Genomic DNA, 18766 nt, shown 5'->3' with positions numbered 1-18766 from the left:
GCAGGTAAATTTAGTTTCATCTCCCTTGCTACGGCTTGGATCTAATTTCAGCAATGGTAGTTAATAAAACATGCCTTGACAGTAAATAAATTAAAAATCAAGGTAGTTTTGAAGGACGGTTAAAAAATTTATTCATAATTTGTGGGTAGTTTTGTTTTGTTTCATAAAACATATGTGGGTACTTGGGGAGTTACAGTGACAAATTAAAACGGTGGTTGTGGTTCGTTAGTCTAACAACTGGTAGCATGGTGTACGGTTGTGTCACTCTGAAGATGAGCTCTGGTTGAGTTCGAAACGCGTCAGTGTAGTGTGGTGGTGGTGATAGATGGGTTTGTGTGATTTGTGTGTGTTCTTACAGTGTGGAGGTGGAGGAACTGCATGAACACGCATATTTTGCATAAGCTATTAGTTCATAGATTTGGATGACATTTTTATTTTGTAACATTAGTTTAGTTTATTATATAGTTTTAGTTTTGGATGTTAGATAGTATAAATAAAGTTTATTTTGTTTTATGATAATAAATAATTATTTATAGGTGAGGCATATGTACTTATACAGATAAAAAGGATAAAAATAATCAAGATGAATGAAAGCTCAATAGGTGAACGTGATGTATGCCTTTAGTCGGCGTGTTAAAAAGCATCGCGCGTGGTTCAATATACCTATATGTTTAGGAGGTAGATTGGGAATTTAGGATATTCAATGATTACTATATTCGTTGTGCGATTGCCTCACTAAATAAAGAAATGACGGTACAATTACAACCCGTGTGGTGTCGGGTTAGAATTGCACCTCTCTACTTAGTTTATTGTTGGTTGCTTAATGAATTAAAAAAAATTAGTATGGAAAACGCAACTGCTATAAAAATCTCAATACAAAACACCAATTTCATAGGTAAGGACCTAATAAAATACAGTCGATTTTATAACTTCTTCTTTATTTAAAGTCGGTTAAAAAGGGCATCATACACAACCAAAAATTATACTGGCCCTGATTTTTTACGCCCTCATTTTATCGACCTATCACATCGTCCTTTAGGTTGTACTTTCTTACCTCGTATGAGACCGTGGCAATAAATACAATTACACATCTCATACAAGTCAGCTATGAATATGAATATGTTATATACCACTAAAATGGAAAACTATTCTCAACCTTTACACATAACAGATTTATACACGTTTAAAATTCAAGATTAGACAGAGAAAGAAATAATTGCATGTTGTGACCCCTGAGTAGCCCTTACTGCATGAAGAAAAGCGATGTAGTAGGAGACAGATAAATACATTTAAAAAATCCACCTTATGTTAAATTTTTAAGCGGATTTTTTTTCTACGCTAAAGATTGGTTGTACACTTATTTATATTTTCATAATAATGGCAGATTATGGCAAATTTAAGAGTATTCAAATACCGCGTTACTACGTTTATGTACATGCCACGAAAATCTCGGAAACGGCTCTAAAGATTTCGACGGAAAATCCAGGGTTGGGTTAGTTGAGTATTTTGGGTCTAAAAATCTGGCAAGTTGTTCTCTTCGAGAAACTCATTTGAGCTAGGCAAACGTAATAAATATATTTATTTTTTTAGTCTGAATGTGATGTTTGGTGGCGCCATCTTTTATGGAATAATTCTTTCTAGTTTGAAAAGTCCCATGTTTTACCAGGTTGCTGAACACCTCGAAATATGCCGAGCATAACTAGATTTCTATAACATAGTAATGTTATAAAAATACGTATCTAACCCGGTTAGCTATTTAATTACTATACCTTTAGTCCAAAATGATGAAAACCAAGCCAAAAAATGATAGAAAACAGTTAGCCAAGTGTCTTGGTGATATATGCGAGTATAGTGGCCATTTTTTTGTCTAGGTCGTCAGTAAGGCATGGAAAGATTGCCTTTATCTTCAACAAGCTGTTGCCCGCAACTTTGTCTGAGCGTCGCGAGAATGTTGTACTGTTCAGGGATTAAAATTAGCCTTAGTTCATCTGGGAAGTGTCCCAGATGAAAATAGACTACTTTTAATCTTTTAATTAAAAAGGTTTTTACCAATGTAAGCTCAGTGGAGCTTAAATTATAAAAAAAAAAACCTTTTCATAAAGGTCCTACAAAACAAAATATTTTTTAATTAAATTTTACATCTTTCTTATATAAAGTACCTATCTAATATTATGTTAATAATTCACAATTACTAAAACACAAATGATTTTGGAATTAACTCATGAGCCCTTGACAAGTTACTTCAAGTGTTCTGTAATTGTCCTTTACCATAATACATTGCTTAAAGTTAGAAAGAGACAACGCAGAGGGTTGAAAAGAGAAAATCGATACCCACTTGAACTGAGCATGCGAGCAACTGCGTGCGTTAGAGCGAAAAGGAAACAAAACACTATATTTACTCTCTATTTCTAAGAAAATACCAAATTAAAGAAATAATACATTTTGATAGACAAAGCGGAATTGACTGGCGGTACAACACTGTCAACATAAATTGGCATATTTATCTCGCTTATCTTGGAATTATGACACTTACCGACAGCTATTTTCTCGACTGAAAAAGGCTGCGCCGTCACGCCGAAGTACAACAATAACACGCCGGCGACGGCCGACCGGACTCCGCGCTCACCCGCCATTGTACACAAGCAACCCGATCACTTTCATACACAGTTTCACGAGGAAAATTACATAATACAGCCTCTACATCAAACACTAGCAGAAAGAAGTTTGTGTGAAACGAATCGAGATGAAGCGTCGGGATGCTGCGTACAAACCTGAGACTTAGGGGCGACTGATTGCGAGGCGGAGCGGCTGGCATGGGGACACCCTCCCGACCCGCCACCACCGCGCACTCACTTGCTCCCTGAAACGTTCATCGGAACTAATATGTGTTATTTATAAATCCTCTAATGGACCCTATTATAATTTAAAAAAAAAGGCTTACTACTCGTAGGTATAACATTAACAAATGTTAGCGGAAATTAAAATGGCTTATATAATATTTCAGCATGCGGGTGTTTATGCACATTCATTTATATTAAATAAAAGTGTGGTTTACGGTTACGTTTAGGTTGTATTCTGTTGCTAGGAGGTGCGCGCGTCGGTGCACGGAATCGGCGATCCCTCCAGCCCTACTTCACCCCGCCGCTCAGAAGTCTCCCCCTGTCGCGGTAGCCACAGTTCTGGAAACCACTGCCCCCAAGCTCCGCCTATTAACTTTAGTTTGTAATGTGAACATTATATTGCCAGTTTTACCAATGGAGATCTTTATCATCGACGGACTTGCCTTTATTACTTGTTACGCTCTTAAATGGATGATGGTGTGAAACTTTATAGAATGGGTAGGCGGATTATATATGTTTCATCATTAATAAATAAGCAACATCTATCTGTTTCAAAAGGACTTAATGTTTTTACGACATCAATCACTTGAATCTTATGTATGTGGTTTACGAAAAAATAACGTATTGGTTTAGCAAGAATTCTTCTTCAAAGTAGATACACCGGACGGTGCCGCATATTTTTTCAGGTGTGCCGCGATTGCCGCTAAGTTTACGCTGCTATGAAAATTTACGTTACTTTTTGGGGTTTTCATACCTATTAAAGGTATCAAAGAGACCCTATTAATAAACCTCCGCTGTATATTATGTAATACATATTATGGGTACCTATACTGTACTGTACAGAACCTTCTACGCGCCAGTCCGACTCGCACTTGGCTATTTTTTACTGGTGCGTGTGATGTGCCGTGAAACTTTGATCAACGAAAAGTGTGCCGTTAAAACAAAAAATTGGTTAAGTGCGAGTCGGACTCGTACACGAAGGGTTCCGTAAACAGTTCAGTAAAAGTTTTTATTAAAATTCTTCTGATATAAGCTTTTTTTGCTTACTTGCTGTACTTTATGCCCCTGGTTACCAAAGTACTCGTCAAGGCGTATCAAACGAGTCCAGACACGATGCGGTCGTGTCGTTTATTAGAGTTCCTATGGTCACCCGCTAGCTTTATCATCAGATCAACTCCATGTTATAATAATATTGCATTGTCATCGGATTTATAAATGCGTGTAAAATTTCAGCTCAATCGGTTGAAGATATCCACTTCAAATTTGAGTTGAAAGATTCCACCCGAACAAACAGTTACCTACATTATACTGCAACTAAATATAATGCTCGTAATAAGATTCTGTTAAAAATTTCATTTTTTAATACAAGCTTTTTTTGCTGAATGTTCTTTTTCTAAACTACATATCTGTACCAAATTTCAAGTCGGTACTATTAACTATTGAGGAGTTCCCCCCTGCAAAGGCGATCCTGGCAGAACCACCAAGACGTCACTACCAGATTATTGTATTGTCACCAAATTTACATAAGAATGCCAAATTTCAAGTCGATCGGACCACTGGAAGTGGGTCAAATTTAGCTTGCAAGATTTGACCCAAACAAACAATAAATAAATAAACAAATAGGGCAAGCTAAAGAGAAGCTTCTAAAAATATCACCGAAATGTAAGCACTTGTGCAAGTATTTCGAATAAAAAACAACAACAACAACACACAACTTTGGTTCTGGCTGCTTCTTTGCTTCTGAAACAACTGCACGCGCCGCGCGTGGCTCAAAAAAAATGGCTGTCAGCGCGGTTCATTCGCGGGAAATTCGGCGGACTTCGTAAGTTGTGTAAATTAAATAATAAGAAGCTTGACTAGTGTGAATAAATTTTAAACTGTATTATAAACCTTGTAAATAGTGTTAAATACTTAGTATGTTTTTTTAGTATAAAAAAATAGGTAAACATAGTGATTAGTATGATGTGGATTTGGCAAGCGCTTTATCAAAGTTGGCTTTATTGAGGTTTATGGTTCATAAATTGCTTTATTAATTTTGCACAAAAACGAATTAACCACACAATCAGACAGTCATTTATTATATTATCGAAGCTTTTATAAAACATCATTATAATCGCAAACTTAAAGGTAAATTCAAACGACATAGCCAGCCGTTGCTAAGGCTAATAACGCCTAGCAACCAAAAAACGCTGAAAAAAACACGTTTCTTGTATGATGACCCCTTTAATTTGTAACTTTAACAGTAATACATAATCTGTGAAAATTTCAAGTGTCTAACTTTTGCGGCTGACAGACAGACAGACAGACAGCAGAGTCTCAGTAATAGGGTCCCGTTGGCACCCTAAAAAGGTTGAAAACGCCTCAGCTACACTCTTATTAGAGTGGTCGTGGTCGTCGGTCGAGGATGTTAGTGAACCTAAGAGCCGCCAGTACGCTCGCCGCTGATCGCATTTTCATACAAAAGTAGTTTCGTTCTAATTTACAAACAACACACTGAAACAAACCTAATTATAAGCATTGTAATGACTGCTCCCATTATAGTTGCAAAGTTGCGTTTTGATCTACAGATCAACACTACAGTGCTGCTTGTAAATTAGAACGAAACTACGTTTGTATGGGGACGCGAGCATACTGGGGACTCTTAATGGCAACTTTCTTGGGAAAATAGTCTAGTGGCATATTTTGCATAAGCTTAGCTATCGTAAGGTCGCGGGTGAGCAAGGAAATTATTTTAGTTCATTAGTCTAGTGGTGTCCCTGAGCCTTCCACTGCAGTACTGGAGTCGGAGTTCGTATTTGGCAATAGAAAGCGCTGCTGCCCACTCTCAAATCAGGTCCCTCAGTCGCCTTTTACGACACCCACGGCAAGAGATGGGTCAATCCTATTCGAAAACCGGAGGCCGTATTGCCTAACGTTTCTGACGCTCGCGATCGCAATCAAATGACAGCTGCGACCACAAATATCCTCAGAAGTTTGGAGATAAGAATGAAAGACCGCGACATTTTCCGTCGTCGGGTATTTTACGTAACTAATCTTTAATTTGAATAATTTTGTGCATTTGTTTTCACTCAGTTCCGCCCTGATTTAAGGGTTGTATACATAAGTATGCAGTATCTAGGTGATCCAGCTCGGCATTTAAAAAAGGCGTTTGTTTTCCTATTGATGACACCAAGCTTTATTGGAACATGGAACCATGGAAGGTACTTAGGTAGGAATCAAAACTAAGTACAAATAAAAAAAAATTGTCCTGGCTGATCGACTAACCGACTGACCACATCAAAACTCAAACCCTTAGTTCTAAGAAGCTGAAATTTTGAGCAGAAGACAAGAAATAACGACGAGCGAGGGGGGGGGAGATACCTATTGTAAAATACCTATTTTAGTAATTAATTAATTGTACTCTATAGTAAATGTTTATAAGATTGCTGTGCCCTAAGCAGGGTTCATGTTCTTGGAATAGTTACTTAATGTAAGACCTTATGTACAACATGAAATGCAATAAATGAATTATGAATTATGAAAATGAGTAACAATACATGTTTGCGATTAGCACACGACCACAGCTATTCTCAGATGTTTGTAAATAAGAATGAAAGACCGCGACATTTTCCTTCGTCGGATATTTTACGTAACTAATCTTTAATTTGAATAATTTTGGGCATTTGCCTCACAACGCTGAAAAACCCAGGAGTTTTTAATTTCATAATTATCTCAGAAACAACCGAAAATATTACAATTCAAACCAAAAACGGAACCTTTATAGTTTCGCCATGTCTGTCTGTCAGTCCGTCCGTCCGCGGCTTTGCGGGACTATCAATGCTAGAAAGCTGTAATTTTGCACGAATATGTATGTAAACTATTGAATACGCATAAAAGTAACAAATTTGGAGTTGAAATAAAAAATACAAAAAGACTCCAAAAAACCAATCGTATGTTAACTATACCGGCAAAATGGTACAAAAAAATTAAAAAAAGATTTTTTTTTTATTATACCTCCCATAGACGTAATGTGGACGTGATTTTTTTTCTCATCCAACCTTGTAGTGTGGGGTATTGTTGGATAGGTCTTTTAAAATCATTATCATTAGGGGGTTGGTAAAACGATTTTGCGATTCAGTGATTTGTTTTCAAAATATTCAACTTTACAGTGCGAACTTTCATTAAAATCGAGCGCTCCCCCCCCCCCTCTAAAATCTAAACCGGTAGGTGGAAAATTTTGATAAAAATCAGAATGGTAGTAAGTATATCAAACTTTCAAGGAAAACTATACCGGCTAAGTTTGCTTGACAATTATTAGTAGTTTAAGATTAAATAGCAGCCTAAGGTATAAAATATACCTAAACTTGGAAGATTCCGTAAAAATACGAAATCCTTAGAAAAATATTACTTATTTTTTTCGTAATGGCTACGGGACCCTATTTTGGGCGTGTCCGACACGCTCTTGGCCGGTTTTTTCTACTTATTGTTACTTAACAACAATTAGCAAGTTAAGATGATGCAGGTGGTCCTCGTTTGGTGATGAACGTAATCTTGTATCATTAATATCATATGATTGGTACCTATTTACTTAAAGACAAGTGTAATTATTAAACTTAATCGCTTGGTGGTTAACTTAGGGAAGATAAACAATTTCGTGGTAACAAACAAAAAACTGTCCCTCAACATAACTTGAAGGGAAAGGGCTAGGAAGTTTAATATCCTTAAGCAGTTGACGAGCTCGGGTCCCCTTAAACCTTCAAAGCTCAAAGGGAAAATAAAAAGATATTTCAATTGCAAATTTAAGCAAGTTTGATTTTGATCGCTACTTTGGGAAGTCAATGAGAAACAAGGTTGGGCCGGAGCCTAGATGCCAGTAAGTACGTAAAATGCAAATTTCGAACAACTTTGTGGGGCAACTAGAAAGTTGTAACGCATTCAAGATTCGTCCAATCCCAGCTCATCATAATTTTTTCTTTTATCTTGTGTTTATCAGATGACTTCTTATAGAAATATCCTTGTTTTACTTACATTAACGGTTTCATGACTTCATACTACCCGATGTGTAAAAAGTTATTTATTATTATATTTATTTACTAGCCGTTACCCGCGACTCCGTCCGCGCAAAATTCGTTTATCGCTATCCCGCGGGACTATGCAATTTTCCGGGATAAAAACAATCCTATGTCCTTCTCCGAGATTCAAACTAGCTGTATACCGAATTCCATATAAACCGGTTGATTGGTTTAGACATGACGAAGTAACAACCAAACAAACAGACTTACAAACTTTCGCATTTATAATATTAGTAGGATAGGATTTGTCAACAAAAAATTACAGCATTACAGTTAAAATACCAAGCACTGGAAAATTCAAATCATATAAAAAATAGGTACACAAAAGACATACAGAATACACAAAAATGACATACAAAAAAAAACTAATTAGGGGTTTTCGAAAGTCGTCTTCGACGCTACCCTAAAACGACGGAATACCACACCCTCCAGCCAGAAGTTGGAGCGCAGGAACACCTGCTGGTGCTTGGTAGGCACTTGGGAGTCTAAGGGGCTGTTTCACCATCCATTGATTAGTGTTAACTGACGGTTCAATGTGATGCCGTCTCTATTTGTTTTGTTCGAATAAACGGAGAGGGCATCACATTTCACCGTCAGTTAACACTAATCAATGGACGGTGAAACTGCTCCTAAATGAGCTGAAATTAGGTAGGATGTAAAGCTCTAGCTGGGCTTCCTGTACCGCCCGACCCTGCACCGCCTCGCGGACGTACTCGAACACCTTCTACGTCGTCGTCTTCTTGTCTAACCGATACTACAGGTAGATGTCCACCATCGGTACTGCAACTTGGATACAGAACGACGCTGTAGGAACGGTCCCACGCTGATTGCGATTGCGCTGTAGACGGCGTTTCCGATTCATCACCGGAGTCATCATCGTTAAAAAATATAATGTTATGGACCAACCTAAAAAATTTAAGGTACCCAATTAGCGTTTGTTTACGAGCTACGCATTTTTTAATTTGATCTACTATTTCACGACACATGTATTAGGTATTTAATTTTACCCATAGAAATGGAAATTATTTGCAATGACAAATGAATTAGTAAAACCCTCTCAATGGTCACGATTTTTCATAATGATTTCAAAGTAAAACTAGACACACACACACACAACGCAAAACATGTATCATTTTAAAAATTACTATTAAACGAGCATGTATTAAAAGGTTATTATCCAATAAGTGTAAGAGCGTTTTAACTAATATTCGAATAAAACACAAAAATAAAGGAAAAAGAAAGTTCAGTTCCTTACTAAGTTGAACATTGCATTGCTTGAAAATAAGGCCAATATTTTTCATACATAACTCAACGTTTCAAAGTTATTTATGCAAATTTAGATAAACCGGTTGTTTTTTTATTATAATTGATACGTTCCAGAAAAAAAAATCTTATAACTCGACAAATTTTCTTCTTAACCAGCTACATTACTTTAGTTACTTAACCGTTTCGGTACCAAGAAATATACTCGAGTAATAAAAAGCGCATGCGATATAAAGGTGCCTATACGAGACGTGAAATTAAATCAGCACCGTCGCAATATTTCCTTACATTGTGTAACAGCATTTAACAAATCGTCTCCCTAGAGACCGTAAAATATAAAAGCAATAAATGTCAAGCACAAACAGCCAAGTTTCACAACATAAAAGTTTGTGAGCGGTCGTGGCGACGGCCTGCGAGACCAAGTGGCTATTCAGCATTTTTCTATAATATTATTTAGGTACAAACCTTAATCGGTTGGCATGTACGGGGAGTATAATGCTTCCGCTTGCAACGTAAAGATATACGCTGGCCAGCCTGGTGTTTCGTGGGAAAGCACAATTCGCAAGCAGTGTGGGAACTATGGAAGAGTTTATTGCATTATACCCGCTGTTGGTTATACTCGTACTTGGCCCTGCGTATATTTTGCTACGGGCTATGCTCACATACTGTAATGTTTTAATTTACTAATGACGTATGTCCATTTACATGATTGCTCGAAGGAGGTTGATGTGTTTCAAATGCACGTTTGAAAAATATAACCCTCCTTCGGGTAGACGAATAAAAATCAAAAACCTTTAAATTAAAACAAAAAAAAACCGGCCAAGAGCGTGTCGGACACGCCCAAAATAGGGTTCCGTAGCCATTACGAAAAAATCAAGTAATATTTTTCTAAGGATTTCGTATTTTATACGGAATTTTCTAAGTTTAGGTATATTTTATACCTTAGGCCGCTATTTACTCTTAAACTACTAATAATTCTCAAGAAAACTTAGCCGTTATAGTTTTCCTAGAAAGTTTGATATACTTACTACCATTCTGATTTTTTTTTTCGTATTTTTCCTCCCACCACGTTTAGATTTTAGAGGGGGGGTGGGGGGACACTCGATTTTAATGAAAATTTGCACTTTAAAGTTGAATATTTTGCAAACAGATCACTGAATCGAAAAATAATCTTAACAAACCCCTAATGATTTTAAAATACCTATCCAACGATATCCCACAATATAGAGTTGGATGAGAAAAAAAAAACACCCCACTTTACGTCTATGGGAGGTACCCTAAAACAATTTTGCTTTGAATTTTTTATTGTGCCATTTTGTCGGCATAGTTTACATATATATCCGGGCAAAATTACAACTTTCTAGCCTTGATAGTCCCTGAGCAAAGCCATGGATGGACAGACAGACAGACATGGCAAAATTATTAGGGTTCCGTTTTTGCCATTTTGGCTCCGGAACCCTAAAAACTGGCCGAGATCGTGTCGGACACGCCCAAAATAGGGTTACGTAGCCATTACGAAAAAATTAAGTAATATTTTTCCAAGGATTTCGTTTTTTATACGGAATCTTCCTAGTTTTGGTATATTTTATACCTTAGGCTGCTATTTAAGAGTAAAATTACTAATAATTTTCAAGCAAACTTAGTTGTTATAGGTTTTCTTGAAAGTTTGATATACTTACTACCATCCTGAATTTTTCAAATTTTTCCATTCACCGGTTTAGATTTTAGAGGGGGGTGGGGGGACGCTCGATTTAAATGAAAATTTTCACTTTAAAGTTGAATATTTCGCAAACATATCACTGAATCGAAAAATCGTATTAGCAAACCTCTATTGGTTTTAAAGGACATATCAAACGATATCCCACACTAAAGGGTTGGATGAGAAAAAAAACACCTCCACTTAACGTCTAATAGGAGGTACTTACACTAAAAAAAAAATATTTTATTTTTTTATTGCAGCTATCTAGCATTGATAGTCACTGAGCAAAGCCGCGGACGGACAGACAGACAGACAGACATGGCGAAACTATAAGGGTTCCGTTTTTGCCATTTTTGCTCCGTAACCCTAAAAAGGAAAAAAGTGTAGTAGTCTGTTATGTTATGTAACTTAACTTCTACAGTCAGGACTATTGTTGAGATTTTTTGAAATGATTACGTTTATTAATATGTCCTGTTGAACTTTAAGATACTTCAAAGTTTTAGACGTTAACAATGTAGTCAAGTCTTGAAAGTCAATTAAAAAAAACTTCCTTTGGCCAGTCTGGCTTGAAATTTGGCAGATATATAACAACAATACAGTACCATCCTCAAAGGATACGTGTTTTATAAATGGGCTTCTTTTACAGTTTTTTTATGAAGAAAGGAATTATATTGTATTTTGATTAGATAGTTTAGTTACTCTTTTTGTTTGTGCTTTTATTTATCTTGCTCTATTTGCTTAAATATAAGTATATTTATTTGTTTATTTATTTGGGTCAAACCTTGGAAGCTAAATTTGACCCACTTTCTGTGGTCGACTTCTCTTGAAATTTGGCATATTTATGTAAGTCTGGTGACAACACAATACAAAAAAGCTTTCAAAATAAAGATGTTTTTTTTTAACAAAAACTTATAGATTCTACAGCCCGCATAAAAATTTTACAGTACCGTGCAGTTTTTCAGTGTGCTGTTAAATAAACTTAACAGCGTAACAGGGCGTACCTGTTCATATCAATTTCAATGGAAACCAACGTGCAATTTGCAGCGAATAGGTTTCACCTTGGTACGCGTTTCAGTTTCTTCGACATACACGTTTTCTATGTATATATTAAAGTTCCAAGGTAACACAAATAAATTCAATCAAAAAGTAAATCAGATCTTTTTGCGACAAGTCAACTTCGACCTTTCGATACAGTTCCGCTTTTTCAAGTTTCAAGCATGTTGGAGCGGTGATTCAGCTGAAGTTTGTTTCGCTAAAGAACAACCTCGAATCTCTTCTGTATGTCAGTTACACTCAATTTAACTCCATCCGATGCTAGTAAAAGTCAAGTTAAGTCCAATTTCTAATATAACTTTATTGCATGATCAGTAATTTTAATTTCTCCTAACAAAGATAGATTGAATTGAATAATCCATTTAATCCATTATTTGTAACAATACACATACCATACAATATACAATATACATACCGGGTTTTAGTAAAATCTGATGGACGTGATTCTCATATGATTTTGATTTAGTTTCGGATACTCCGTGGTGATGGTGGTTCAGGTAGAAGAACAAAATATCACAATGTCAAATTCCTAAAGATTATAATTTATCACATAACATCGGGAACCTCACTTTTCGATTTTAGTTATTTTTAATGATTTGCTAGGACAAATAATAGCAGTCGGGAGCAATCTGTGTATACCGCTGTCAATCCTCTTTAAAAGTCAAATTCTAGAATCATACAATATAAAAATACTATCATTGTACATAATAAAGTCAATCTAGCCTGCCAGGCGGTCAGTTTCACCACCTGCCAGCGGTATACAGCCTAGTCCCTACATATCCCTCGTTCCTCTCAGAGGTGGGGACCTAATCTACGAGCCCTACCTAACGGGGACATACAGATAGAAAAGAGCCAGCCACATCCTTTTCACAAACTTCTAGTCTATGTTACTATAATCATTGTCAGTTATATTGATTTCAAAATTTTTAAACTAAGGATGGGGCTTCGCTGCCCAAAAACTTCGAAACAAAAAAGGCACGGCGCCTTTATCGGTAAAAATCTAGCTAATGGAAAGACGCGTGACGTTGCCTGTGCAACATGACACGTCATTCTTGCTTCAGAAACATCCGTGTCCTTAATGCTATAATGCCACTAGACAACTGTGCTTCATGGCAAGAATATCATACTGCCAACATCTGCTCTACTAGCATATGTTGCTAGCATAATATGTCTATGCTGCCAACATCTGCTCTACTAGCACATGTTGCTAGCATAACTTGTCTATGCTGTCAGCATCCGCTTTGACAGCAGTTGCTGCCAATAAGACCCGTTTTTCTCTATTCCTAGACAAAACATTATGCCAGCGGTTACTGCCATAACATTCCATCTATTACCGGAATAGATGAGATGCATGCAAACCCAGGTCCCTTCAAAAGGTGAACCCGAGCTTTCATCCAGCTCATGGTAAACGGTTTTTACCACGATCAATGTGCTCACCTAAAATACCAAGCTGACCACATTGACTTACCGATTGTTCTTCATCAGCTGTGGAAGTCTTCATACTTCATGTTCTGCCCATCATTCTTCATCAGGTGATGAAGTATCTTGGTGTTCATGTTCTTGCTTCTCAGCACCCCAGAGCGGAGTTGCCGTTCAACAACGACAGCAATGGCCGCTGGGTTTCCATCTTATTCTTATTTCACAGCCATAGGCTTCAGCTTTCCATCTTTTTCTTATTTCACAGTCATAGGCTTCAGTTTTCCATCTTTTTCTTATTTCACAGCCATAGGCTCCAGTTTTCCATCTTTTCTTATTTCAGTCATAGGTCCAAATGTGGACCCCTAGGCAAGCTTCATTGGCGATCCCAGTTGACTGTGTGAACTTCTGTTGCTTGAAAACTATTGAAAGGCACAGAAAGTTAATCATTATACGCCATCAATTAACACCACTTATTTCCGGGCATATTGAACACATGAAGTACTGTGAGGACATGCTGAGATAAACTAAAACTACTCATTCTTATAGAAATTCACATCATATCTGATTACAGTTCACATTGGGAGATGTATGAACAGGCAATCTCATATTGTAACCAATTAAACCAATCTAAAAATGAAAGTAAAAGTTATAGTAAATTGGTTTTCCAACGATGTCGTCAGACATCAGTTTTGACAAGGACAACTGGGAGCTGCCATCAGTTTTCATCAGCAATTGTATAGCTGCTGTTGATTGCCTTCTCATTTCTGCATCTAATTGTTTGATCTCCCAATATGAAAAAACACAAAAAAAAACACATATATTAGTCACATAATAATATTATAACGCACATTAGTCATATAATTTAATTATATCATTAATTCCCTATATAGCATAAAAACTAAAGCAAATTCAATTAAAGATTATTGAATGAAATCATCCTAACTATCGTAACTAACCTAAATGTCACACCCATACTTATAAACCTTCCGTACTAAAAAACTTTTTCAATTCAATTACCTATTATTTATATATAATATTTATTATAAAATTCAATCAATTCAATTCAAATTTAGGAAAAGGGGGTCCATCAATTTTTTGATGATTCTGCCAGTGTCGAGGTTGACGGAGACAGGGTGGGTAGGTGGACGACTTGTTTGACAATCTGCCAGTTTTCGGTGGGATAAATAACAGTTACTTGCTAAAAAAAAAGATTGCATTTATAATTTTATTTTATTTTTTGTCAAAAATTCGTCTTATATTTCACAAAATGAAGAGAACACTAAAGTAAGGACAAAATTAATATTAATAGGACGAATACTATATTAATAGTAGGCAGACGAGGGAGGATGTTGTATAAAGGAACAGATATTTTTGTACATTCCAAAAACATTATGTTCCAGAGTGCCATCAGCCAAACCACATTCACAGATGGCATTGTCCCTTATTCGAAGCTTTGCTAAAAATACAGGAGAACAAAAATGGCCCAGTCTTAATCTAATAATGATGGAGGTATTTAATTTAGAAAATTCTCTATTAACAAAAAACCATGGTCTCGTAGGAGTAGATGATTGAAGGTTTCCAAAATGTCTTCCCTTAATTAACCGAGATGATTGCTACAAATCAATCCCATCTTCAAACATTTGAGGTTTCACAAGGGCTTAATGTCACGGCTAAAGCATTCATTGTAGTCAGACGAACCTAGACAAATTGCTTGTCTAGCACACAAATCAGCTATCTCATTATCCACAATACCACAGTGACTCGGATCCAGGCAATAGCAACTTCAAGATTGGCTAGATGACAATCACGAAGAGCATCTTTGATTTTTAGCGTCAAATAAAAGTTATCTCTAGAGTGAAAAGGAAAAGCCACCAAATCTTGTAAACAACTTAACGAATCAGACAGGATTATAGTTTTACTTAGGGTATGAGATTAAGGGGCTGTTTCACCATCCATTGATTAGCGTTAACAGACGGTGAAATGTGATGTCGTCTCCGTCTATTCGAACAAAACAAATAGAGACGGCATCACACCTAACCGCCAGTTAACACTAATCATTGGATGGTGAAACAGCCCCTTAAGATACAGCTTCATATTATAAAGCCACCGCTTCACCAGTAAAAATAGAATAATCAGGAGGGCTTTTAAAATTAAAATAATTTTAAATTTGGGAATCCAAACAGCTGAGCCTACAAAATCAACATTTGATATTTTTGAGGAGTCCGTGAATATTCTTAGTCAATTCTTAAATGTACTATTCATAATTTCAATAAATTCCGAGTTGGCACTCGGAGATTTTTTATGAAATCCCAAATCAAAGATAACATTTGGTTGGAAAATTAAACTGTCGTAATCGAAACATAAAATTGGGTTTTTACACAACTTGGATGTAGGAATAGGGGCACACTTTTTATAAGATATAAATTTCAATCGATAAACTTAATTTGCAATGTTTACATTTTAATGAGCTTTGTCAATCATAGGTCGTGTCAATTTTTTCCAACAGTTGACACAGAACTTCTCAAGTGAACTTTCAAAAAATTTTCAGTCAAACCACAGAGTTCATTCGGCTTGAGACAGCCATTTCTTTCTTTCCTTCTCTCTCTTAACTGAACGTTTTTAAATTTTATATTTCGTTCGTTTAGCAATCCTTCCTGTGGAAAAACCTTTTATTAAACATAAATTAGATAATGACATGACTTTTTATTACCTACTCTATGGAATCTATCAGGTCCGGTCACTTTCTCACGTCTTCGTATTCCCACTCTTCCATAGAAACCAGGAGGTGCCTCTCGCTCCTTCATCAGACCTGCCGAACCAATCTGCAAATTTTCTGATTTTCAAGCTTCGAGCTCAACTCTCCTTTTTCGCCATCCTTTTGCTCCATCTTTCTATCAATCCTCGATGCTTTCCCAGTCGACTTCGACTTCTTTAACTTTCCTGCACTCGAACCTGAAGCAAAAAACTTTAAAGCACGGTAACCTAACATTTTTTTTCCGATCGCACTTTACATTCCACGGTCAAGGAGTTAATTTGCTCGCACTCAACCTCTTTCATGGCAACTTCATTTGCACAAACCTTTTCAGTCAATAATGAAAAGTCGTTCGTGTCACTCAATTTTCGAATAAAATTGACACGGAATTTTTTATTCAGAGTCAAAGTATGACTACTAAAATCAATCATTGCATTATTTGCAGTCAAAAAATCTTGCCCTAGAATGCAAAAAATTGTGCCATCATTAATTACCAGTCTACATTAACAGTCTAATTCTATAATAATAATTATCTATCAAAATACCTATATGTATTTACAATTCCTATAGGCTGAATCATGGAGCCACCTGCTACACGCAAAGGATCACTGAGCTTGTGCTCATATTTTTAATTAATTTCCTCCGCAAGGGAAACAGATATCAGTGACACATTGGCACCACAACTATGAGGGCCTTGCAAATCCTGCCATTGGGCTCTATGGGCATAAACGTGTCCAGACTATTTTTCTCAACAGTACAAACATCGGGAAATTCATTTGAAAAAATCTTATTGATTTGAAAACCATCAGTACCTATTGCCTTGATATCCTTGCCGCTGTTGCGGCACCGGGGGTAGCTGCCGCGGCCTCAAGTTATACCTTCCGTAAGGCATGAGTGATGTTCCCTGCTGCATTTCTTGCGGAACTACCATTGTTGGCGGCGTTAGGGGCGTGTTATACTCCGAACGCGGCGTGAATCCAAGAGGTGGAGCGTCTCCTTGTCCCACGAATGTTGGTAATCTTTTGTAATATTAATTGGCAGTTCTACTCTTTGTTTTTTCATGTTTAATTCTATATTAAATACATCACACAATTGAAGAATCGTTTTCCTTAGGTCCTCCTTTGACGCGAACAATCTGGACGCTAAATAAGCTTGCCATTGCGAATTAATAGATTTAATAAAGTGCCTGATAAATCTGCCGTCTTCAGTAGGTTCCTTTGGGTCCTGTTTTCTATAATAAAAAGACTGAGCATAGACTTCTTGCGACGGGAATTGTTCTGCCAATTTCTGTTTTATTGAATCATACGACTCCAATGTCGTAAAATTGGCCTTGTACCAGGACAACGCAGGTCATTCTAAGTAGAGTGCGATTGCTACTTGCTTCTGTTCTGCGGACCAATTCTTAATGATCGCGATCGTTTCGAACTGATGGATAAAATCGTCCACATCCGAATATCCTGCGAATTTTTCCGCCATCTTCTTAATTCTTCTCGGCAATAAACTTTATCTGTCCGCAAATTCTATTTAACACTGGGATAGAGGAAAAGAAAAATAACTCACAGTTGCTTCTTCAAAAATCGATATATTTACCAAATTGCTTTATATTTCATGCGCTCTGTTCATATCTAAGCTCGTCTTTTAGCGAAAATCCTTCACAGACCGCTGTTATCGCTTCGGTACTCCGTCGTCCTCTGAAGCGATAGCTAAAACATAAAAAGTACACCGACCGCGCCTAACTCCACCACTTGTGGGGACTGTAACTTGGTAAGAGCTTAAGTAATGGGGATCTACGCGCGTGACTTTAAACTCAGTTCAAATAAAAAAGGACATTTGTTCAATTATTTAGATTTATTGTAGAATTTTGTAAAACTTATAACTACATTACATAGATAGTTCCAGCCGCTCAGGCTGTCTGGAGCAATCTGTGTTCCACTGTCAATCGTTTTTAAAGTCAAGTTCTAGAAACATGCCATATAAAAATACTACCATTATACATAATAAAGACAATCTAGCCTGGCAGGTGGTCAGTTTTACCACCTGCCAGCGGTATACAGTCCCTACAGTACCTAATCCCAGAATGATATCTTCCAAGGCAACCTTTACAATAGATAAAAGTAAGGAATAGATTTTAGCAGGTGACACAAATTACAGCGGATTACAGCAATAAGAAACGAACAACAAACAGATATCACCAAAATTTATAGATCTTTTGTTGTAAATATATAATTTATTATACGAATATCTGTACTGATGAAATTTGACTAACTTTGCCCATCGGACCTTAATATAGTTGCAGGTACGAGCATACACGGAAAATTTCAAGTCGATCCGACCACTGAAAAGGAATCAAACACTTGGAAAATTTGATAACAACCAATAATCCTACTTCCTACTTAATATTATAAATGTGAAAGTTTGTGAGTGAGTGAGTGAGTATGTTTGTTACTTCTTCACGCTCAAACGACTAGACTAGACGGATTTGGATGAAATTTGGCGAAATGTTTTGTTTATAACCTGGATTAAAACATAGGATAGATATTCCCACGGGATAGGGCTAAAATCTCTAATTAGCAACCGCTGGGCTTAGATGCATGAAATTTGGTACGTGGGTAGCTGGACGTCTAGAATAACAAATAGGCTACTTTTTATCCCGATGTTCCCACAGGACAGGGATAAAATATCGAACTAA

At 36.7% G+C, this 18766-nt stretch overlaps 1 protein-coding gene across 3 annotated transcripts in view; it reads right to left on the bottom strand.

Annotated features, from left to right (window-relative positions):
- The window catches only part of LOC141436141 (glutamate receptor 1-like), a 129451-nt gene extending 126675 nt beyond the window's left edge, over nucleotides 1-2776 (bottom strand). For all 3 annotated transcript variants that reach the window (XM_074099034.1, XM_074099017.1, XM_074099026.1), the window contains exon 1: nucleotides 2534-2776. In XM_074099034.1, coding sequence (XP_073955135.1) covers nucleotides 2534-2633 — 100 coding nt within the window. In that variant the 5' untranslated portion in view covers nucleotides 2634-2776. The remainder of the gene's footprint in view (nucleotides 1-2533) is intronic.
- Nucleotides 2777-18766: the final 15990 nt, after the last annotated feature.

Source organism: Choristoneura fumiferana, chromosome Z, assembly GCF_025370935.1.
Source record: "Choristoneura fumiferana chromosome Z, NRCan_CFum_1, whole genome shotgun sequence".
Lineage (NCBI taxonomy): Eukaryota > Metazoa > Arthropoda > Insecta > Lepidoptera > Tortricidae > Choristoneura > Choristoneura fumiferana.
The sequence above is the reverse complement of the archived record's forward strand: the minus strand, read 5'-3'. Positions and strand labels throughout refer to the sequence as shown.